The sequence below is a fragment of the Elaeis guineensis genome, chromosome 5 (assembly GCF_000442705.2).
Source record: "Elaeis guineensis isolate ETL-2024a chromosome 5, EG11, whole genome shotgun sequence".
Taxonomy (NCBI): domain Eukaryota; kingdom Viridiplantae; phylum Streptophyta; class Magnoliopsida; order Arecales; family Arecaceae; genus Elaeis; species Elaeis guineensis.
The window spans coordinates 37,354,935-37,380,497 of NC_025997.2; the positions used below are offsets into that span (position 1 = coordinate 37,354,935).

The 25,563-nt window shown below is 37.3% G+C and overlaps 1 protein-coding gene and 1 pseudogene across 1 annotated transcript; both read left to right on the forward strand.

Annotated features, from left to right (window-relative positions):
• The first annotated feature begins 5,519 nt into the window (after nt 1–5,519).
• LOC105045345 (pentatricopeptide repeat-containing protein At3g14580, mitochondrial-like) lies at nt 5,520–20,807 on the forward strand. Its single transcript, XM_029264641.2, is given in 8 exon segments — nt 5,520–5,852; nt 6,389–6,554; nt 6,647–6,714; nt 6,799–6,924; nt 6,927–7,514; nt 7,517–8,060; nt 8,193–8,273; nt 20,090–20,807. Coding segments are annotated over 3 exon segments (1,143 nt in total). The 5' UTR covers nt 5,520–5,852; nt 6,389–6,554; nt 6,647–6,714; nt 6,799–6,815; the 3' UTR covers nt 7,963–8,060; nt 8,193–8,273; nt 20,090–20,807.
• On the forward strand, nt 20,069–20,807 carry LOC105045370 (small ribosomal subunit protein mL103 (rPPR7)-like; annotated as a pseudogene).
• Nucleotides 20,808–25,563: the final 4,756 nt, after the last annotated feature.

The window sequence follows — 25,563 nt, forward strand, 5'->3', positions numbered from 1 at the left end:
ATGTGTGTTCAAAAAGGTCAGTGGGAGCACGGTTGTCTTCCTCGTATTGTATGTAGATGACATCCTCCTAATTGGGAATGACATTCCCATGTTAACCTCAGTCAAAGTATGATTGTCTAAGAAGTTCTAGGAGAGGCATCCTTTATACTGAGTATTAAGGTATCCTTTATATTGGGTATTAAGGTCTATAGAGATAGATCAAATAAGATGCTGGGACTTTCACAGAAGATGTACATAGAGGAGTGCTAAAAAGATTTAGCATGAAAAACTCCAAAAGAGGTTTAGTACCTTTTAGATATGGCATTCATCTCTCCAAGAAGATGTGCCCTAGCATACCTGAGGAAATTGAACGCATGAGCAAGATCCCTTATGCTTCAGCAATAGGGAGCCTCATGTATACCATGCTATGTACACGACCTGATATAGCCCATACTGTGAGTGTCACAAGCAGATATCAATCGAATCCAGGCGAAGAGCACTGGACTTCTGTGAAAGGTATCCTTAAGTACTTGAGAAGGACTAAAGATATGTTCCTAGTCTTTGAGAATGGAGAACTCCAGATTCAAGGATATACAGACTCAGATTTTATGTCTAATATAGATGATCGAAAGTCGACATCTGGGAGTCTGTTCATTTGCAATGGTGGTGTAGTCAGCTGGAAGAGTTCCAAGCAGACGATGATTGTTGATTCCACCATGGAGGCAGAGTATATTGCTGCATCAAAAGCTGTGAAAAAGGCATTTTGGTACAAGAAGTTTACCGCGAAGCTTGGAGTGATGTCATCGGATGCCATCCCTCTTTATTGTGATAATAAGGCGCCATAGCCCTAGCTAGGGAGCCAAGGTCTCACCAGAAGTCCAAGCACATCGAGCGGCGATTCCATCTGATCCGTAATTATCTCAAAAAAAGTTATGTCAAGGTCAAGAGAGTCGACTCCATAGATAATGTGGCAGACCCACTGACAAAGCCATTAGGCCAGCAAAAGATCGAAGCCCACTTTGAGAAGATGGGATTTAGATATGTAGCTAATTGGCATTAGGTCAAGTGGGAGTTTGTTAGATATGTGCCCTAGATGCCAGATTGGCTGACACATTTCTGTACAAATCTAAAGGCAAATTTATAATTTTGACTATAAAACAATAAATGGGTTATTCTTCTATCACATTGTGTACATTGTGTCTGTGATACATCCTTTGAGTTAGTAGGAATGTCAATTCATATTTTCAAGAGTTGAAAATTTAAGGCATGAATTTACATAACTAACTCATAAACAGCTTCTGACCATAGGATCATCACGAGGATGGTGATCAATCTGAAAGGTTGGTGTACGATCGCTTTCTTAGGGTAGATGTGTCTTGAGTCTACGGTGTGGAGACACCAGAGCGAGAGTACAGGTATTCATTGAGAACGAGAGTATTGAGCATGACCATATCGAGCAATCATAAGGAAGTCTACCTTCTCGTCGATGACTAGCTCGATGCTGCAGTTGTGTGTCTAGTTCTTTGATCTGAGGTGCATCGACAGTTCACCTTGAGTGTGTTATAGTTTGACTACACTATAACTCGGTCTCCTAGCCATTCGAAACCCTGAGGTGTATGTTGACTGTAGCATATTCATTGTAGGAACTAGGTCGCACCAAGATGGGATCTATCAACCTCGATAGATGAGAGTAGTCCTATGACGATCGAAAGATCGAGTTCTTAAGCCCATGGCCATAGCAGAGTGAAATAATGGAAAAAGAGTTTTTCATTGGGATATCACATCAGACTCGGATCGATCGATTGATACATATGACTGATATTGGGTTTGATGAGTTCACCTTAACCCTAATTCAGTCGGGACTCATGATAGAGGAACTCAATCACACAGGTAGCTGCACCGAGAGGTTCATCTTCAGTTTTGATGGGTTGCCACCACATACTGCTAGGTGTTACTGATGGATTTTGGAAGCAATTAGAATGATATTGATGATCGATCATTTTAATTATATGAATCAGAAGAGTTCTGATCCATCGAAAAGAGTTTCGATGATGTCGATGATGAGATCACGACATGTCTCATTACCATACAGAATTAAACCTAACTGGGTCACACTAACAAGAAATAGGATCTGGATGTCATCAATTGGGCTAGTCCAATTGATTTGGATTAGATCCAATTAGGTTCAAGAAAATTGTGCTAGCACTCGATTGAGCTTAACTTTCTCCTCGTGTAATCTTTTTTATCTCAACTGAGCCAAATGTGATTTGACTCATCCAGAGAACCTTGAAAAAATTTTTCAGTCTAAATGAAGCTTGTCCAGCTCAAAAAAGGCTTGTCTTAATTCATAAGATGAATTTAAGACAACACCTGCTAATTTCTGACACCTGCCATTTTTATTTTAGGACATCTGTCAAATGTTGATATATGGATTTTAAATTGAAGGCCACTTGGCAAGAGCTCATTGGAGGATTATTATGGAGTGTCCACATACCAAACCACATCAAACTGGATGCCATAATCAGATTATGGCATGAGCCCAATTGGATTAAGTAGGTGCCCCAAGTGGATAAGGATTGGAGAGACTTGATAAGATTGGACTCCTTGGCGCCAACTCTCTTTGTGCTTATCCAATGTTGGCACCAACTTTTGAAGATAAGGTGGGGTTCTTATCTGATGTGATCAGATGACATCACTCCATCAATCAAAATTTTTTTAGATTAAATAGAATTTTTTGATTGGTCGAATGATGTGGCACTGCACAGCATACAGGGTCTATAAAATCCCTGTCTGCGCCTAGGGTTTAAGGGTTTCTGCTCAATATCCAGCCAAAATGAGAATCCTCTCTTCTTCTCCACATCCTCCCTGCTCTCCTCTCTCCCCTCTTCACATCCAAGGAGTTGGATGTCCATCTGGCAAAGGTCCAAGACGTGGTGACGCCTGGAACAGGAAGGCTGCAGGACATCTTCGATAGGCTGCTGCTCCAACTTCAGAAGGAGTTCTGAAGTACTTCCAAATCAGATAGAGATCTGATTTTTGGAGCGTAGATTCGTGAGGAGAAGACGTTCCAAGTCCTGCCTGAGTGGGTACCGATAGAGGTCAGACGCTTGCGTGGCTACATCAGAACCTCGGGCTGTGCTGAGATCATCTACAGGATAATCAGATTACCCTTGAGGTATGTCTATACTTCTCATACTTTTAGATTTAATTTTAGATTTTAAATATCAGATAATAAAATTAGATCTAACATACATTAGATCTGAAATAGCGTAGGATAAAAATTTTAAATTATTCTGCCCCAGATTTGATGAAATCTGGAAGATCCTATAAAGGAAAAAGATTATTTTTCCTTCAGAAGGGAGTGATGGATTGGGGATTTGTGGATAACACCGGCCATCCTCTCCTATCTCTTTTCTTTTACCTTCTATTCTTTTTCCATTTATTTCCAACAAAATGAATCTGAGTGATGGCCCTTGTTGCAGGAGAGATCTACCGACTCAGATCAATCCTCCATTGAGACATACCCTAGGTGAGATAGTGAGGTCACATCAGCTATGGAGCCATGCACCATCCATTCAGCCAACTGCATAGGTGAAACTAACAACCTCAATATGGAAGAGATGGGAGAGATTCTTCCCACGATGAAGGTCAGAACATAGCCTAACAGCTTACAGATCTAGGTTTAACAAATATGGATTTCGACTAATGGCCTAAGGGCCCAACTTTCAAATAAAAGAGGATGAAGGAGACCCTCAGATAAGCGAGCAAGGACATCCACAAACATTCAGAAGCTCTCGCTCCACTCTTGTAATCTTTTTTCTCTACTATTCCAAAGCTTCAGCTAACTTAAGTATCGGAGAGTCCTCCATTGGAACACCCTAGCAAGTGTGGACTTCCTTTGTAGGTACTCTCCAATGCCTTAGATCTCGATCGACATCTAGCTTTAGCCACATCAATACCTCATCGGAGCCTTGCAATAGCTCTGTTTGTCGATCCCTCTTCCACCTAGTTCTCAGAGGAAAGCTAAATAAAGTTTTATTATGTTTATTATGTTCTTTAGTTTGGTTCATGTGACCGATCAATTTATGCAGATAGTTCATATGATCATTAGTTTTGATTTCTTTTAATTAGCTATATCTGCTTTTTCTGAATGAGTAATCTTATCTACTTCTGAGGTATTTAAATTATGTTGTTGGATCGTCAACATCTCAAGTAGTAAGACGACTACTATGGAGGATTGAGCAGTTATTAACTTATTATGTGTTAATGCCTTAATCCTGGCCGCACCAAATTAGTTTAGCTCAATTTTTGGCCCAAACATCTAATTTAGATCCACTTAATTAGGTTTCTGGCTGGGCTTGCGCTCAGGCTTGGATCGAGCTCAATCCATTTTTTTCTAAAATTTTCAGGCCTAAGCTCAGTCAGAAGTCCAAGAAAAAATTTTCTGACTGAGCTTGCATAAGGGTGTAGCCCAACCCAGCTCAAGTCATTTCCAGCCCTAGTTACAAGGAGGGATAGACCTATTTTGTGAGATGGAAGGTTTTTGATGTTTGGTTAGAGGATAAATGTGGTCGATATTTGCAATGATATGGATTTCATCGTAAATACAAAAATACATTTCCATTTACCATGGATAGGAATAAAAAATAATTTCAAAAAAAAATTATTTCATAATATTACTCTATTCCATTAAACTTGTTTAATAAGATTATACCATACATAGCTCTTATAACCTTTTATGGTGTCCAGTCTATTCTCCACCCGCCTTTCTTGGCATTGGCCAAGTATTGCTCATTTGGAGATGAGTGATACTTGTGTGGTACACAGGAGATAATGGAAATTGAAGTATAATTTGAGGATAATAATAGAATAATAAAAATTTGAAAAATAAAATGAAAAATATATTATATATGAAATATATTGAATAATTATTGATGGTGTTATTGTCAATATCTCACTAACAAAAAGATCCGCAATAATGAAAAAGAGAAATTGTTAAACATAATAGGTGAATGTTTGTAGTATGATAGAAAAAATATGTGCTTATTTTGAGACATCTATTTTTTTTTAATTTGATGCGGAAGATTTCAGTTTCTTCTCTTTTGGACTTAAGCAGTTGTTTTCACTCTGATTGAAGTATTCGTCTTGTGATTGTTTCAACCTATGAAAAAATAGAAAAGAAAAGATTAGTAATGTATATAGGAGTTAAATGAATAAGTAGAAAAATAGGATAATTGTATAATCTTTTGTTAGGTCGGTCTTACTGAGCAATATGTTGCAGAAGAGAATAATTTTTTTTAATGGTATCCATTTGAAATAGGCCATCAAAATATATGATTTTTTTTTTTAAAATTTTTTTCTTGTTATTTGGACTCTCCGATGGCCAAGACGCATGATTTTTCAAGAATATGGTTTCCTCTTTTTTTTCTCCTGATTTTTTTATTTTTTTCTAAATTTTGGGGTGGGCTCTTATTTTCTCACTCCTTTCCATTTAACATGGACAGACAGAGAGATATCTCCCCTTGTTGGCTTGTTCTGCCTACGGCCAACCAAATGTGAGCCTCCTGTCGTGTACCTAACAGGAAGGGCATTTTGGGATGGAGAAAATTTTAATTCAATTTATTTTTTTGGGATAATTAATTTAATTTATTTAGGCATGGTGTGGGAGAGGTCTCGTTCTTACCACAGGGTTGCTGTGGCATATGTAGCAATGGTGGAAGCCTCTCTTCTCCACTGATTCCAACCTTGCTCACCTCCATCTTCTTCTCTCTGGCTGGCATCCCTTTCTGAAGAGAGCATTTGCGGGTCTCTAAGTGGTTCGGCCTTCGGCTTGTTTCCCCAAGGATTCACGACACTGTATCACTGTTTTGAAGGCAAAGCCCAAATCTTTTGCTTTCTATGATTCAGAAAGTTCGATTTTTTGGTGGATTTGGTGATTTTTGGTGCTTTCTAAGTTTATATAATCCTGTTTGTTGATCTTGGGTGTTATTCTACCTTTTAATCCAATGAACTGAATATGTTCTGCCAGTTATGTGCTTGAATTGAGTATTTTCCTTCCATTGGACGTCATTATTTATGCCTTATTTTGTCAGTTGTAGAGCATAGCTAAGTTTTATTCTATTATACGCTGAATGTTAGACTTAAATTGTCATTGAACCACCGCAGCTCCTCACTCCGGTCACTCTTTTGCTGCCGTCTGTGGCTCTCCTTCCCTGATCCCTCTTCTCTCTCTCTCTCTACGCACAAATAACTAGTTCAGGAGTCTTCTATGAGTCGAGGAAAGGAATCATTTTTCATGGATTTTCTCCTAAATCTCATGGATTCTTTATCTTGTAAGCGTTTTTATTATAATATTTGCTTCATTTTATTCTTTTATAGCATGACATAGATCTTGGTTGGCTTTATAAAGGTTAACGAAGTCATGAAGCCCTCAAAATTTTCTTGGTTAATTGCTATTGTTAACCTACTGATGCGTGTTTGTCAATTTGCCTCATTGGTTAAAATTTGGATAAAACCCTGATGAATTGAGGCAGTGTTCTGATGGTGTTGAAAATTAAATATCCATGAGACGGCAGGTGAGTATGAACCTTGTTCAAATTAGGGAAAAAAGGGAATTAGCCACCATGTCTTTGTTTTGTGTCTCATTAGCTTTGTTGGTTGCTTGCAGAACTTTGTTGATTGCTTCCACCCTCCATTGGTGACTATGCAGTTGCAGGATTAAAACATAGTCAATTTGTATATCCCTGTTTCTGTTTACATAAACATTTTGTTGTGAAGAAAATTTGAGCACTGCTAATGTGCATAGACTTGTCATTGCAGGAAGAGTTAAAGCTTCAATGGCTGTTTATAAGAAATTGGCTCCTCAAGCTATCTTCAATTTTATAGATGTTGATGTGGGAATTATCAGAATCTCTAAATATTCAATAGCTTCTTTGTCAAGATTTGGGATGCATGGGATGGTGATGATTTTTGGTTGAGAAGATTGGACCACAAGGATTGGCTTGCACCAAATGAAATCCTGAAAATATTTAAGAATGTCAGAGATCCTCAGCTGATTATTGGTGCATTTGAGAAGGCCTCTAGTCGTATGGGTTATAAGCCTAGTGAGGCTCTTTACACTTTAATAATTGAGAAGCTTGCTTGTGCACGAAAATTTGGTGTTCTTGAGGATCTCTTGGAGAGGTCAAGACTTGAAAAGTGCAGACTTTCTGATGAATTCTTTTATAAATTGATAAAAATATATGGCAATGTGGCAAATCATCCTGAACAAGCCTTTAAGACGCTCCTTAGGCTGCCAGATTTTCATTGTTGGCCTACAACTAAGACTTTCAATTATGTGCTCAACATGCTTGTGTGTACTTGGCAGTTTGACATCATCCATGAGGTGTACTTGAGTGCTCCCACGTTGGGAGTTAGTCTTGACACCTGCTGCTTTAACATTCTTGTCAAGGGCTTGTGTCAGTTTGGTAAATTGGATGCTGCCTTATCCTTGTTACATGAAATTCCAAAACAGGGATGTAGGCCCAATGCTACAACTTAATGCTAATGCATGCTTTTTGTAAGCATGACAGACTAAGTGAAGCATTTGATCTATGTGAGATAATGGAGAAAGAAGGTTGCCATCCTGATACGATAACCTTCGATATATTGATTTCTGGTCTTTGCAAACAAGGGCAAGTGGCAAAGGGGATGGAACTTCCAAGGACAATGAAACTAAAGGGGTGCTATCCAAATTCAGGAACAAATCAAGCACTTCTTTATGGCTTGCTTAGCACTAACAAATTTGTGGAGGCTAAACATTTTATGGACATGATGATCTCTGAAGGGAGGAGGCGTAGTTTTTTGTCCTACAAGCTGACTATTGATGGTCTTTGTAGTAAGAATCTTTTAAATGATGCTGTTATGGTACTGAAGCAAATGGTACAACAAGGATTTGTTCCTCGGGTTGGTACTTGGAAAAGGATCCTTGAATGCATGTTCTAGAAGATGAGTCATTGTTCTTCCCTCATCGTAATACTTTCCATTGCTGTCAGTTGATGGAACTAATTGATAGAATGGCCAACATAAAATTCATTCATCATGTGAGCATATAAAAGCCTGTATTTGCTAATATGTTGATTTGCAAAGAATATTTAAAGGTGCATTTTACAATTTTATACTACCAAGTTTCTCAATTGTTGTAGTACATTTTATAGTTTGACATCTGGTTACAGGTGATTTCTTTGGGATTTCCATCTGTCGTTTCCTCTAAATCAACACCATATGGCATTAATCTAGTTGGTTGTGCTATTATAGTAAGTTTTTTCCAGACTCCTTTTGCCTTTTGTGCTTCCATTTTTTTTTGTCTTTATATTTGGATGCTCCTGTTGCTTTGGTGAAAACGTATAGACACCAACAACCTAATTGTCATATCTAAGCTGTGCTTTTGTTTTCTCTTCTTGACCGTTGTGTTGCTTTCCTAGTGGATTGTTCCATCTAGCAATTATTGACCTGCAGATCCTGGTTGCAAGTGTCATGAACTGTATGGTTAGTATTTGCTGAAGACTTTACCAAGTAAAATGGATGATGAAGTTGCATCCCAGTTTTCTTTCTTTTCTACTGCAGTTGCACTGGATTTATATATGTTTTTTTATTAATATTTTGATACTCCGACTCTAGACTTGGTTCTCTGTTTTTTAGTTTTTTATTGTTCTTCTGCTCTTGTTGGTATTCACTTTCTCTCCTTTCTTGAGCCATTAAATATAGTAAGAAAAAATACCCCTTCCACATGCATTCTTTTTGCGTAAAGTTTGGCTAGGATTGGGTGCCTCCTTTAGCAAGTGAGACGCTGAACAAGCCATTAAGATGCTTCTCGGATACCAGAATTTCATTGTTGGCCTACAGTTAAGAATTTCAATTTTGTGCTTTACGTGTGTTGGAAAGAAAAAGCTCAAAAAAATTTAATTCATTAATAAAATTTCATCTCTTTAAATAAATGAGAAATAAATACATAAAAAAAATGGTACATATTTGAAAAGCAAGTACATACCATATTTAGAGATATATTAAGTTTAGAGATATACTAAATATGTCTTTCCTATATAATGACTTATTAAATAAGCATAATTCTAATACCCCCTTTCAAACTGGAGCATATATATCAAATATGTCTAGCTTGTTACACATAAATATGGAAATACCGAAAGACAGAGATTTAGTCACTAGCCAGCCAATCATCACAAATAGGATCTTTGAAATTTAGAGGATTTTTAGTCAGATGTTGCGTCTTTTGTTGGGCACTAATAAACAGTTTGAACGATTGGGCCCATGAAAGGTAGTTAGTGTTATTGATCTTTATTGTAGTTACCATTAGATTCCTAATCGCAGGGTCAGAATCGAGAGTTAGAAGTGTCAAGAGTTGTTTGTTGTCATTATTTAAGGATGCCATGGCAGCTAAAGAAGAAGACAAAACTAGCTAGACAATGAAAGAGAGGGGGTAGCTAAAGAAATCATGGGCAGTATATTGCTTTCATGATTAGTATATAGTCAGAAAGATAGCCAAAGGATTTTTGCATGGCATAGGAAAGGAACTTATGTTGATTTGTCCAAGAGTAGATGGCGCCTTGGGATGCACAGAAGGTCTCTAAACTAATCTTGTAGAATTACATGCAGATTTTAACAAACAACAAGCTGAAGCATTTATCAGACCTCCAAGATGGCAAAGGATGGATTGCTACAGCATGAACAGATTGATTTTTGGACTGTAGTAGTAAGGATCCAGCAAGGACAAAAATTCAAAGTCCTAGGTGGCGGTTAGGGTTCCAGCAAGAATCAAAGGCAACCGTTGCTAGAGATCTTTAATGGTGGAGGAGGAGGGTGATAAAGAAGGCTGATGAGGAGAAGGGAAGTCGTGGCGGCGGTAGTTTAAAAGGTTTTGAAAAGGGAGGAGGTAGATAGGATTTTTGAGAAAGGAGTTGGAATCTTGGTGCGGCTAGGGCTTTGAAGGTTGTCTGCGAAGAGGAGGGGCTGCGACGGCAAGAAGAAGATGGGCGGCAGTTAGAAGAGGATGGGCATGTTGGAATTCGTGTGTAGGGGCATGCATGTGTATTTCAATTTTTTTTTCTAAACACTGCAGCGAAATAGAAGATTAAAACACTTTTAATCTATATCATGCATGCATAAAAATACAAAACACAAGGATCTACTTCATATGCTGAAATTGTACATGTGCTAAAATTTAACTTGTGATCAAATCACATACCTGTATCGTAATTCTTTTCTTCAAATCTAGATCTGAAAGAGAAGAGGCTCTCTCTTAGCCGCATAAGTGTTCGGCCTCTATGAGTATCCACTCGGAATCAGCCTGAAACAGTCCTCTTAAAATTGAATTTTCTTCTCTAAGAAAATTCAACCTGCTGAATCTGAATGAAGCTTGGATCGTGATCAACTTTTGATCTCTTTTCTTGATCTTCTTTTTTTCTTCTTCTCTTGCCTTTCTACCCTTGCTTGTGCTGCTACCATGCACCAGGATCCAGCACCAAGTGGATGCCCAACAGCCTTGGGCGTGAAGAAGAAGTGGGACGCCCAAAGAGCAAGGACGTGTGGACGTCCAAAGGGAGAAGAGAAAAGGAGAGGAAGAGAGGGCGTGGGGGCTTACTGGTTTGGATGCCTTGGGACTTTAGGGGAGGTCCCTTTAAATAGGCATAAGGATTGAATTTTATTCAATCACATAATACAAGTTCTACTTGTATTGTGTTTCCTAATAACTTAAGTTATTTGAGTTTCCTTAGGAAACCTATTAGGTGCCAACTCTTGGAGCCTTTGCACCCGTATAAACACATACACCCAAGAGACGCCCCATATAAGATCCATAAGCCCTCTAATCATGGGACACGCCCTCCATTCATATGATCTAAACCCTTAGACATCTAATAATTGGAGTCCAATGAATCTAATTCATTTAGGTTATTAGCAGATAATTAAGTTTGAATTATCTTATCAAATAAGAAATCCAAATATAAAGAGAAAATTGAATCCAACCATGTGCTAGCAAGATTATCTTGAACCCAATCGGATTTCTCTAAACCCAATTTACACTTCATAAGCTCAATTGTTAATTCTAGGCCTAATCCCTTTATTGTGTGACCTTATAGGTTCAATTCTATCTGTTAGTGAGATATACAATGATCTCTATCAAAGTATCATTGAAATTTTTTTCAATGGATCGGAACAATTCTACTCTAATTCATCAAGGATTGTCGATCTAGACCAACTCTAGTGAGTTCTCACAATCCATCAGTGACACTTAACAGTATGTAGTGGCAATCCAGTAGAACTAAAATGAACCTTTAGGTGTAGTTAACGTATGATTCAGTCCCTCTATCATGAGTCCCGACTAGATGACAGATCATGGATAAATTGTCAAATCTCATCATCAGTCATATGATAGATCGATCAGCTCAAGTCCAATTGTGACTTCTATGGAAATTCTTTTATATCAATCACACTGCTGTGGTCACAGACTCTCGGACTTAGTCTCTTAAATTTCATAGGACTACTCCTCTCTATTAAGGTCGATAGATTTCATCTAATGTGTACCCTACTCCCCTACTCCTACAGTGGACCAACTGTCACCAACATCTAATACAAGGGCTCATTGAGATCCATGTTTATGTCTCAATCAAACTCCAGCAGCCTCACTACGAGCAATAGTATCATCTCAGATCAAAAGACCAGTCATACAACTACAGCATCGAGACAATCACTGATTATTGAATAGAAATTCAAGTGATCTCTCGTATGGTCATGCTCAATACTAGTTGCTCTCTAACAACTACCTACACTCATCGTCTAGTGTCTCTATACTGTAGACTAGAGACTCATCTATCTCGAAAGAAGCAATCTGTGCGTCGATCTATTCGGATTGATCACCATCCTCATGATAATCCTATGATTGGGAGTATTTAAAAATTAAATACATATTTCTAATTCTCAACACTTTGAGAATGTGTATCAAAAGTTAATTTTATGGATGATTCAAGGACACATCATATTTGAATGAGAAATAAACTTATCCTTTTATTGATCAAATCAATGTATTAAGTATAAAATTATGTCCTAGAGTTATTACAATATGTCAGCTATATTGGCTTCTAAGACATACATCTAACAATCTTCCACTTAGACTAAAGTCAACTAATCACAAATCTAAGTCCCATCTTCTCAAGGTGGACTTTCATTTTCGGTTGGCTCAATTGCTTTGTCAGTGGGTCTGCCACGTTGTCTGTGAATACTCTTCACACCTCGATATATTTCTTTTTGAGGTAGTCGCGTATGATATGATATCGCCACTCGACGTGCTTTGATTTCTGATGAGATCTCAGCGTCTTAGTAAGTACTATGGCTCCATTGTTGTCGCAGTAAAGTGGTATGGCATCTGATATCATAATCTCAAGTTCCACGACAAACTTCTTAAACCAAAAGTCTTCCTTTGCAGTATCTGAAGCAGCGACATACTCAGCTTTTGTGGTCGAATCCGCTATGATGGATTGTTTGGAACTCTTCTAGCTAACTACACCACCATTGCAAATGAACACATCCTGACGTAGACTTTCTATCATCAGGATCAGACATGAAGTCTGAGTCAATATATCCCTCGACTCGCAAATCAGAATCTCCTCCAAAGACCAAAATAAATCCTTAGTCCTTCTTAAGTACTTAAGGATGTTCTTCACAGCTTTTCAGTACTCCTCATTTGGATTCGACTAATATCTACTTGTGACACTCACAGCAAAGATAATATCAGGTCGAGTACATAGCATGGCATATATGAGGCTCTCCATGACTGAAGCATAAAAAATCCTATTCATGCGCTGTGTTTTCTCAGATGTGGTTGGACATATCGACTTGAAAAGATTAATACCATGTCTAAGAGGTAAAAATTCTCTTTTGAAGTTTTTCATGTTGAATCTCTTCAGCATCTTCTCTATGTACAGCTTTTGTGACAGGCCTGGCATCCGTTTAGGTATATTCCTATAGACCTTTATTCCAAGAATATAGGATGCTTCTCTTAGGTCTTTCATGGAGAATTTTTTGGACAACCATCTTTTGATCATGGTCAGCATGAGAATATCATTCCCAATAAGGAGAATATCATCTATGTACAATACGAGGAATGTTATTGCGCTCTCACTAATCCTTTTGTATATACGGTTCCTCTTCATTTTTGATGAAATCAAATGATTTGATCACTTCATCAAAATGATGATTCCAATTTTGAGAAATTTGCTTTAATCCGTATATGAACTTTTACATCTTGCAGACTCTGTGATCACGATCACCAGATGTGAAACCTATAGGCTGCTCCATATAGATATCTTCCTCAAGATATCTATTTAGGAAAACAGTTTTCACATCTATCTGTCAGATTTCATAATCATAGTAAGCTGCAACAGCAAGCAAAGTGCGGATGGATTTCAGTATGGCTACGGGCGAGAAGATTTTCTAACAGTCAATGCCCTCGCGCTGACTTTAACCTTTAACCATAAGCCTAGCTTTATAGGTCTCTATCTTACCATCGGCACTTATTTTTCTTTTGTAGATCCATTTACACCCAATAGGTATGATACCCTCAGTTGGATCTACTAAGGTTCATACTTGGTTCGAGTTCATCGAGTCAATTTCTAACTTCATAGCATCTAACTATTTTTTAGAATTGTTGTCAGACATCGCCTTATCAAAGGTATTAGGATCATCACTATGACCTCTATCTCCCATAAAAAATATTTTCTTTACTTCTTCCGTAAGCATACCCATGTACCTTTCAGGAGGTGGGAAGATCCTCCTAGATCTATGAGGTGGTAGAGGAACATCAACTAGTGGCTCATGAATAATGGATTCCTAAGTATCTATAGCTTTTTACTCTTCAGAAATCTTCTCTTTGAGCTTAACTAACCTCCCATTGCCACCATCTTGGATAAACTATTTTTCTAAGAATATGGCATTCTGACTCATAATCATATTGTGATCTTGTGGAAGTAGAAGTAGTATCCCATGGATTCTTTTGGATACCCTATAAAACGAACTATTACGGATCTATCCTCTAACTTATTCGCCATCTGTCTCTTGACATAGGTCGGACATATCCAAGTCTTAAGATAATATGGACTCGATTTCTTACTATACTATATCTCATATGGTGTGGTAGGAACGGACTTTGATGGAATCCTATTCAATAGGTGAATGACAGTTAATAAGGCAAGTCTTAAAAGATATAAGGGTAGATCAGTGAAGCTCATCATGGACCTGATCATATCTAATAGGGTCCTGTTCCTTCTTTCGGATATCCTGTTGAGATGAGGTGTACCAGGAGGAGTTCATTGAGAGACTATGCCGTGATCCTTAAGAAATCTCAGAAATTTTCTACTAAAGTATTCGTCTCCTCGATCAGATCGAAGAACTTTAATGGACTTGCCTGTTTGCTTTTCTACTTCATGTCTGAATTTCTTGAACCTTTCAAAAGCTTCAAACTTATGTTTCATCAGATACACATATCCATACCTAGACAGATCATTGGTAAAGGTAATGAAGTAGCTATAACTATCTCTGGTCTGCACATCAAATGGCCCGTACACATCGAGTGTACCAGAGCAAGTAACTCAGTGGCCCTTTTCCTATATCCTACAAAGGGTAACTTGGTCATTTTTTCTCGAAAACAAGATTCGCAAGCTGGATACGACTCTGGATTAAGGGAGCCAAAGTTTCTTTCTTTTTTCAGTTTGTTTATCCTGTCCTCTCCAATATGGCCTAATTTATGATGCCACAAGTACTTCTAGTTAATTTCATCTCTAGAACTTTTTTGACCTATGGCACTCACTATTTGCTTATTTTTTAAGTTCACATTCGCATCAACATGCAAGTAATAAAGACTATCAATTAAAAGATTTCATACAACCAATTTATTTCATAAATAAATAGAACAAAAATTTTTATTGAACTAATTTCAAAACCTTCCTATGCTAGTACAGATACGAAAATCAAATTCCGACTAGCTACAGGAACATAATAACAGTCTTTCAAATCTAATCTAAAATCAGATGGTAATCGAAGAAGATAAGTGCCAACGGCCTCTGTAGCAACCTTTGCTCCATTATTGATCCGAATGATCATGTCATCTTCCCTCAACCTCCTACTTTCTATTAGACCCTGCATTGAGGTACATATATGAGCACTCGAGCCAGAGTCTAATACCCAACTAGAAGTAGAAGAAACCGTAAGGTTAGATTCAATTACGAGCATACCTTCCGAATGTTTATTACCTTTTTTGATCTTTAGACTCTCCAGATAGAGTGGATAGTTTCTCCTCTAGTGACCTTCAACATCACAGTGAAAATACTTTCCCTTTGCTTCGGCCTTCTTAAGAACTTCCTTCTTTAGCTTGCTCTCTTTCTTCTGCTTTTTAGTGGATTTAGTTTTCTTTTTTTCAGTAGACTTTTTCTTGAAAGAAGTCTGCTCCACAGTGAGAACAGTACCTCTTGAACTCTTCAAGGTTCTTTTCGTAATGACCAACATGTTGACCAGTTTGGGTATAGTGCAATCAAGTTTATTCATATGAAAATTTATAATAAATTGACTATATGAACTCGTAAGGGATTGAAGGATCAGATCCATCTACAATTTTTTTGCATTTCAAGCCTGAGCTTCTCAATGTCCTTGATCACTGTCATACAGTGCTCATGGATTGACTGCCCTTCGTGCATCTTCAAGTTGAAGAGTCTCTTGGATATTTCGAAGCGCGCAGTACGGCTCTGCTCACCATACAACTTTTGTAGGTGAGTTATCATAGCCTTGGCAGTGGGCATATATTCATGCTGGTTTTGCAACTCGTTTGACATAGATGCCAACACATAACACTTAACCCGACTGTCTTCATTCGTTCACTTCTCAAAAGCAGCTCTTTGCTCAGCATTAGGATGGTTTGATAACACTATGGGTTCTTGGTCGAGTACATGGCTTAATATTTCTGAGGTCAGGACAATCCTGAGGTTTCTGAGCTAGTCTTTGTAATTGGTTTCGGACAAATGATTGGTTTCAAGGATGCGGGTTAGAGGGTTTGAAGCTGACATGGTTTAACTACGAAAGTAGAGATTCAAATTAGACGTTTGTACTTAAATGTTATATTTGCTTTTAGGAACTTTAACATGCAAACAATGACTCTCACTAATTTTTTGGATCCCTCCACTTTTCGAAAAAAAAATAAAAATCCTAACGCGACAAAAGATTTCTAGTGGTGGCTGCGGTCCCATCGATACCATGCACCTCACCTAACAGTTATTGGTAACATGCACACCGATGCGTGGACAATTTTTTACTCTAATTTTTCTCTAAGTATATTGCAGCGACTTGTTCTCTAAGTCATGTGGGCTCACCTAACAGTTATTGACCACACTCCTTAGTTAAGCCCGACCCATCGTTCACAAGCAGGTGTAAGGCCATCATTGGGTCCCTCACCTAATAGTTATTGGGTCCAACCCCATCTTTATCCTGGAGCAACTCTTTGCTAATAGAGTGGTTGCATGTTCCTAGTGCAACTGAACCACTGTAACTAGCCGAGAACAATCAACATCAATAGCATGCCCATACATCGACAATGGTGGAAGACTTATGGATTTAATATTTGTGGGGAGGTTTAGATTTAGATCTCATCTAATCAGTCATCATATGACCGATCTAATTGGCATGGGCTAAACCAAAAATGCCAAGTAACCCAATTGAAGACTCAATCTTCCAAATTAGTCAGGTAAGTTGAGATCAATGGGGATCCCCCCATTGCTTTCCTTAGACATCAATAAATTGATCAGATAAGCTAACAGAATCAATTAAATAATCACGTCTTAATTATTTGTCTTAGACATCAATAGGTCAATTGGTCCAAATAGGTTAACTCAAGAGAATTAGACTCAAACCATCGAGTCGAATTAGGTCCTTGGTTAATCGATTCTACATATGGGATTCAAACGATTTGATCAACAATAATTGTATGATCATTTAACTTAATTGATCTAACCCTAATCAACATTTAACTCTGTTTGATCAATTACTTAATCAAATTAGACCCATATGATTCAAATCAAAAATCCTAGATGCAATCCTATTACATGATCTAATTTTTGATTTTTTCATAACCAAAATCCTCATGCACAAACACAAATTTCAGATTTCAAAATTAAATTTCAGATCTAAATTCTTTTCATGAAAGTAAGTTTTAAATCATAAAAATAATTTTTAGATTTAACATATAAACATATATCTCATATATGCATGTAAAATTCAGATCTAAATAAAATTTAGATCAACAACATGATATCATATATCTCATATACTAATCATGGAGTATATTGAAAGTAATTTTATGATCTAAATATGCAATCACATATCTCATATATAAATCATAAATCAGGTCATAAAAATTTTAGGTTTATGCATGTATCTACATATCATGTGAACAAGAACTAGAAATCGTTCTAGATCAAAATTCAGATTAAGGCATACTTTCACATATCAATTATATATTCTAAAATCAAATCCAAAATTAAATTTTAAATTCAAAGATTCATCTATACATCTCATGTATCAAGAAAAAAAAAGTTTTGAAACTCTTTTCAAAATATGTATGATAATTTCATGCATATGAAATCCGTGGCTCTGATACCACTGTTGGAATTTGAGGTTTGGGATATGCATATATGTTTCAAAATTTTATTTTTTAAACACCGCAGTGGAATACAAGATTAAAACACTTTTAATCTATATCATGCATGCATAAAAATACAAACCACAAGGATCTACTTTATATGCTGAAATTGTACATATACTGAAATTTAACTTGTGATTAAATCACATACCTGTATCGCAATTTTTTTCTTTGAATCTGGATCTGAATGAGAAGAGGTTCTCTCTTAGCCGTGCAAGTGTCTAACCTCTACAGGTATCCACTCGGGATCAGCCTGAAATAGTCCTCTTAAAATTGAATTTTCTTCTCTAAGAAAATTCAGCCTGCTTAATCTGAACAAAGTCTGGATCGCGATCAACTTTTGATCTCTTCTTTTGATCTTCTTCTTCTCTTTTTCTCTTGCCTTTCTACCTTTGCTTATGCTGCTACTATGCACCAGGAACCAGCACCAAGTGGACGCTCAACAACCTTGGATGTGAAGAAGAAGTGGAATGCCCGAAGAGCAAGGACGTGTGGACGTCCAAAGGGAGAAGAGAATGGGAGAGGAAGAGAGGGCGTGGGGGCTTTCTTTGTGGCGTGGGGCTTGCTAGTTTGGATGCCTTGGGACCTTAGAGGAGGTCCCTTTAAATAGGCATAAGGATTGAATCCTATTCAATTACATAATACAAGTCCTACTTATATTAGGTTTTTTAATAATTTAATTTATTTGAGTTCCCTTAGGAAACCTATTAGGCACCAACTTTTGGAGTCCTTGCACCCACATAAACACACAGAACCAAGGGACGCCCCATATGGGATCCATAAGCCCTCTAATCATGGGATACGCCCTCGATTCATATGATCCAAAATCTTAGACACCCAATAATTGGAGTTCAATGAATCTAATTCATTTAGATTATTAGCAGGTAATTAAGTTTGAATTATTTTATCAAATAAGAAATCCAAACATAAAGAGAAAATTGGGTTCAACCATGTGCTAGCAAGGTTATTTTGAACCCAATCGGGTTTCTCTAAATCCAATTGATACTTCATAAGTTCAATTGCTAATTCCAGACCTAATCTCTTTGTTGTGTGATCTCATAGGTTCAATTCTATCTGGTAGTGAGATATACGATAATCTCTATCAAAGTATTATTGAAACTCTTTTCAATGGGTTGGAATAATTCTACTCTAACTCATTAAGAATTATCGATCCAGAACAATCCTAGTGAGTTCTTACAATCTACCAGTGACACCTAGCAGTATGTAGTGGCAACCCAGTAGAACTAAAATGAACCTCTAGATGTAGTTAATGTATGATTCAGTCTCTCTATCGTGAGTTCCAACTAGATGGCAGATCATGGATAAATCGTCAAACCTCATCATCAGTCATATGATAGATTCGATCAGCTCAAGTCTAATTGTGACTTTTTATGAAAATTCTTTTCTATCAATCACATTGCTGTGGTCACAGACTCTCGGACTTAGCCTCTCAAATCCCATAAGACTACTTCTCTTTATCAAGATTGATAGATCCCATCTTGATGTGTACCCTACTCCTACAGTGGACCAACTGTCGTCAATATTTACTACAAGGGCTCATTAAGATCCATTTTTATGTGTCAATCAAACTTCAGCAGCCTCACTGTGAGCAATAGTACCATCTTAGATCAAAGTATCAGTCACATAACTACAGCATTGAGACAATCACTGACGATTAAATAGAAATCCAAGTGATCTCTCGTATGATCACGCTCAGTATTAGTTGTTCTCTAACAACTACCCACACTCGTTGTCCAGTGTCTCTACACTGTAGACTAGAGACTCATTTATCCCGAAGGAAGCGATCTGTGCGCTGGTCTATCCGGATCGATCACCGTCCTCATGATAATCTTATGACCGAGAGTATTTAGGAATTAAATACATGTCTCTAATTCTCAACACCTTGAGAATATGTGTCGAAAGTTAATTCCATGGACGATTCAAGGACACATCATGCTTGAATGAGAAATAAACTTATCCTTTTATTGATTAAATCAATGTATTAAGTACAAAATTGTGTCCTAGAGTTATTATAATGTGTCAGCCATATTGATTTCTAGGACATACATCTAATAGGGCGGTGGCATGTGGTGGAAGGAGGGGCGGCGGCTAGGCTAGGGTTGTGGAGAGGGTACGATATCCTGCTCTGATATCATATTGCAAGAAACAACTCAAAAGAAATTCAATTCATTAATGAGATCCTGTCTCTTTGAATAGATGAGAAATAAGTACATAAAAAAAGAAGTACATATTTGAAAAGCAAGTATATATCATGTTTAGAGATATACTAAGTTTAGAGATATACTAAATATATCTTTTTTATATAAAGACTTATTAAATAAGCATAATTCTAACAACATGCTTGTTCATACTTGGCAGTTTGAAGTTATCTATGAGGTATACTTGAGTGCTCCCTAATTGGGAGTGAGCCTTGACACCGGCTGCTTTAACATTCTCATCAAGAGTTTGTATCAGTGTGATAAGTTGGATGTGCCTTCTGTCTTGTTACATGAAATTTTAAAGCTGGGATGCAGTCCTAATGGTATGACTTATTCAACATGATAAAGTGACTGAACTGAAGCATTCGAGCTGCATGAGAGAATGGAGAAAGAAGCTCACCATCCTGATACAATAACCTTCAATGTACTGATTTCTGGTTGTTGCAGACAAGGATAGCAGCTGACGGCATGGAATTTCTAAAGACAATGAAGCTAAAGGGGTACCATCCAAATTCAGGAACTAATCAAGCACTTCTTTGTGGTTTTCTTGGCACTAATGAATTTGTGGAGGATAAACATTTCATGGACATGGTGGTCTCTGAAAGGTGAGGCCTAGCTTTCTGTCGTACAAGCTGATCATTGACGGCCATTGTTGAGAACCTTTAAAATGACGGTATCGATACAGTACTGATGCAAATGGTACAACGATTTGTTCCTCAGATTGGTACTTGGAAGGGGATCCTCGCGTGTCCTTGAAGATGGACTCTTAGTGTTCCCTCATTCTATAACTTCATTTGCTGTCAGCTGATAAGACTGATTGGTAGAATGGCTGATGAAAAGTTCTTATTGATCAAGTGATTACATATTTTCCTTTTTTATTTACTAAAGGTGCATTTCCAATCTTTTTCTGAATGACTTTCTCAATTATTGGTTATATGCCTTACAATTTGAGCTCTGGTTGCAGGTGATATCTTTGGTCCTATATGTGTTGCTCTAAATACACACCATATGGCATTAATCTTGATGGTTATGCTACAAAAGTAAAGCCTGTTCTTCTAAGATCCTTTTGCCTTCTGTGCGGCCATTATTTTCCGTCTTCATATTGGACACTGCTGTGCACAGAAACCAATTATCTTTACCATAGTTTCTGAGCTGCTTTTCTTTCCTCTTCTTAGTAGTCATGTGCTTTCCCAGTGGATCATTCCATTTAGCAATTATTAAGGGTGCATTTGGTTCGTCATTAAAAAATATATTTTTTTTAATTTTTAAAATTAAAAATTAAAAAATAATATTTGATAACATCATGAAAAAGTAAAAAGCAAAAATTAAAAAAATCAAAATAATTACTTTATATGTTAAATAAAATTTTTTTATTTTTTAAATTTTTTTTTTTTTACTTTCGCAGATCAAAAATGCCAAACCAAAAAGTAAAGAGTCCGAATCTTTTTTCTTCGTCGAGCTCTGCACCTTTCTATTCCTTTTTCCCTCTCTTCTGGAATTTTTTTTGCTCGTCGAGCTCGTTATTTGCTATCTCCAAATATTATTTTTTGTTTTATCACAAATGTAGTTGTCAAACATGTTTTTTACTTTTACTCAATAATAAAAATAAAAAAAATAAAAAATATTTTTTAAAAATTAAAAATCAAAAATCAAAAAATATAACTAAACGCATCCTAACCTGTCCTATTTGTAAGTGCAATGAACTGTACGGTTCGGTTCTTGCCAAAGTATGAGTCATGACTTTGCCAGGTAAAATGCATCGCTTCAACAGTAACGAACTTGTTTCCCAATTTCTTTCTTTCTGTACCGCCGTACTAAGTATCTTCTCCGCTACTAAAGTTTCAGCAGGGTTTGGGTATGTTTTTAAGTCATATTTTGTTACTTTGGCATGAAATTTGGGCCTTCTTAGCTTGTCATCGTTCTGCTGCTTATGTCGATGTTCTCCTTCTCTCACTAGTTTGAGCCATTATTATTTATAATAAGAAACAAGCAAGTGCTTTCTAGGGTTTACTTGCATGTGCATCATCTTATTGTTGAGGTTGGCTAGGGTTTGGGTGTACACTACAGTAAGGGACATTCCGCAACGGGACTCAGCTTAACTGAAAGAAGACAATGCTCCAAATCAAAAGGAAGCAGTGCTGGGTAAAGAAACTAATTTGCTAAAAGAAAAGTTTCATAGGCATTGTAGCTAGGGAGGGTGATGAATTAGTGGATCTGATGCCTAAAAGAAACAAATTATAACTGAAGATATTATGAGGAAATTGATGATGGATACTATTGGGAGAAATTCCACCTATGTCGATGATATGAAAAAGCTTAGGGTCCAAGATGTCCAAGCATAGCGGGTCCGTCTGTTGATGCTCTTGTTGACTTATAGTCGGTCATAACTCCTGTCAAGCTAGTCTTCATCAGTTGCCTGATCAATGCTTCGCACCTCGAACAGATGGAAGTCGACCAACTATCACTCGGCGACCCTTGTGCATCATCGTCGATGTCTCTTCATCAGCCGACTCCTATAGCATAGGCCAATGAATCGGCGGTGCACCCGAATGGCCAGATTAGCCTGACTAGAAAATGGTCATTGGCCGAACACGTTGGGCCAACTAATCTCTCTCTTCCGAGTAGGTCTGGCCTGTGACTTCCTCACCCAAAAGCAGAACAGGGTGATCGATTTTTGGTCATCGTTGATCAATCCTTGTCTCGACGACATCCAATTGGCAGCTCAATTTAAAATTCAACATTTATTAAGAGATAGCTATCGCGAAGCTGATAAGGAAATCGTAATCACTATATCTCAAAAATCTCGAGTGATAGTCTCGCCACCATGCGCGAATTGCGTCCTGATCGAGCGGGATTGTGCCAACCAACTTGCCAACTAAAGATGTAGCCCTCCGCCCATAAAGAAGGCTCAAAGAGGATCCGGTATGCCATTATTTTATCTCTCTCGTTCTTCCATCTATTGAATGAGAGTTCTAATTTGAGCATTGGAGGATCCTCGTCGAAGCAACCTCCGGTTAGGATTTTTGTGCAGGTCACATGTTGCCCAGCTATGCAACCCAAGAGGGGGGGGGGTGAATTGGGTTTCTAAAAATTTTAAGCTTAACTTATGACTTATGAAAAATATTTGGCAATAGCTAAATGAATATGGAGAGTTAAATTAATTCAAGACTAATGGCTAAAAGCAAGAATGCAAGAAAATAATGAAGAGTTAAAGGGAAGCAAATATGCACACCACAAACAAAAGGATTTATAGTGGTTCGGTGCCAACCTTGCACCTACATCCACTCCCCAAGCTCCTACTTGGGAATTCTAATCCACTAATCTTGTATTCAACCCGAATACAAACGTCGGAAACTCCGACTCTAGCTATCCCAAGCTAGTTCACTTGTTTCTCGGGTACAAGCCAACCCTATACACTCCGATTTAAGGTTCGGATCAACCTTCCCTTGTTCTGGAACCCTTCCAAAACAAAACCAAACACTCAAACTGAGTATAACAATTTATAGCACACTTAAGCACAAAGAAAAGCTCCTTCAATGAGCGAATATAACTTTAAATACACTTTACTTAAAAGAAGAAGACCCTCTTCGGATTCCCTCAAAGTGGTTGGAGACTTGAATGTGCACTTGAGGAGTTGGTGAGCTTGGTTTAAGGGCTTCTTCAAAGCTTTGAATGAACTCTTGATTAGGGCTGAAAAGTTGGCTTGAAAAATCTTTTTTCAAAATCTCTCTTTTGAATACTCTTGAATGCTCTCTTGAATGCTCTTCTTAACTCTTTTTAAAAAACTTTTTGTTTCCCACCTTTTGGATCCTTTTATAGCTTTAAGAAATAGAGAAAAACATTCTAGGCTGAAAAAGAGCCGTTAGACCACATTAAATGAGCATTAAAAGCACTTAAAACGGGTTAAAAACTAGCCGTTGCAGAGAAATTCCGTCACAGGGGTCGACTCATGGGTCGACTCATGCCTGGGGGTCGACTCATGGGTCGACCTCTGTGGAAGAATACCAGAAAATAGGGTTCTGTAATTTTTGGCCTAAAAACTGCAGGGGTCGACTCATGGGTCGACTCATGCCTTGGGGGTCGACTCATGGGTCGACTCACAGGTTGTGCCAAGCCAAAAAATCTGCGTGCCAAACAGCTCATGTGCCATGAGTCAACTCATGGGTCGACTCATGATTTTCAATCATGCATATCTTTCAACATACAAGTCCAAAATTAATAAAATTTTCACCATTGGATCACAAATCTTTTGTTCTATCATTTGATATCATCAAATTAGAGTTTTGATAAAATTACCATTTTGCCCTTGAGGAGCAAAAAAGACTTTTTCAAGTGAGAAATATTAGTACCCCTTTAACTGCTTTGTAATCATCAAAATCAATCTAGGGATCAACAATCTCCCCCTTTTTGATGATGACAAAATATTTGAACAAAAGCATTTATGAATCAATGAGCATAAATTTTCAAAGGAATGAAATGCATTGTAGATAGTTTTGAAGATAAAAAGAAAATTTACTACCAACTAATAAGTCCATTTGCTTGAAAAGAAGATTGATTCTTTTGGAATGTGAAACATGTGCTCATTAGCATAAGTAACTTGCCCATTGCTTAATGATTTGAAAATTTGCTCATTTGATTATGTGATTTAGGTGTTAGAGTAGAAAATTTATTTTTGTTATCAGAGCAAGTTTAATAATTAAGTGTACCAATGCATGTCTAAGAATTGATTGTAAAGTATATCAGAGCATGTCAAATTTTAAGATGTATCAGAGCAAGTCTAATTTTAAAGCATATCAGAGCATGTCTAAGAAGTAATTTTAAAGGTTGCTCATTTGCATTGTACTTAGCAATTTACTCATTGTATTTTTAAGTCATTTAATAATTTTACTTTTGATATTGTTCTTTAATTTCTCCCCAATTCATTCATTTTATTTTCAAGTCTTTTAATAATTTATAATTTTGCTTTTGATATGTTTCTTTTTCTTTAATTTCTCCCCCTTTTTGACATCATCAAACATTGTTAGCTCCCCCTCTTTCTCTGAATACGTTTTCTCTTTAGTGTTTCTTCAAACTTCTTATGCTAATCATTAATGTTTGCTCCTCTTGAATACAGCAATCATTAACCAAAATATACCATAGATTACCATAGATATGAATTATCAACAAAGAGAAGATATATAATCAAGAGATTATTGACATCATAACAAAGAGTAGATATATAATTAAAAGATAATTGATACCATAGTTGTTTTAATATATATTCCATAAAAGTCAATCAGATAATATCATTACATGGCCCAAAAGATAGATCCTAGAAAGAACAATACTTAGGATCTAGTAAAGCTCATGACTAGATGGATCGGAGTCATCAGAGATAGGGTGAGGAGATGATGGATCTCGATCAAGAGCACGTCCTCTACCCCGTCTGCCTCTGCCACGAGTGGAGGTACTGGCACGAGCAGGTGAGCGAGATGAACTAGGAGGCTGAGAACGTTGAGAGGCCAAAGACTGGACTGAAAGAGTGAGTCTTATGGAATCAAGAACGTTCAGTGCTCTCGAAACAGACTGAAGCAGAGCAGTGAATTGAGTAGATGCATGCTCACTCGAGCTTCTAATCTCTCTCTTCAATAACTC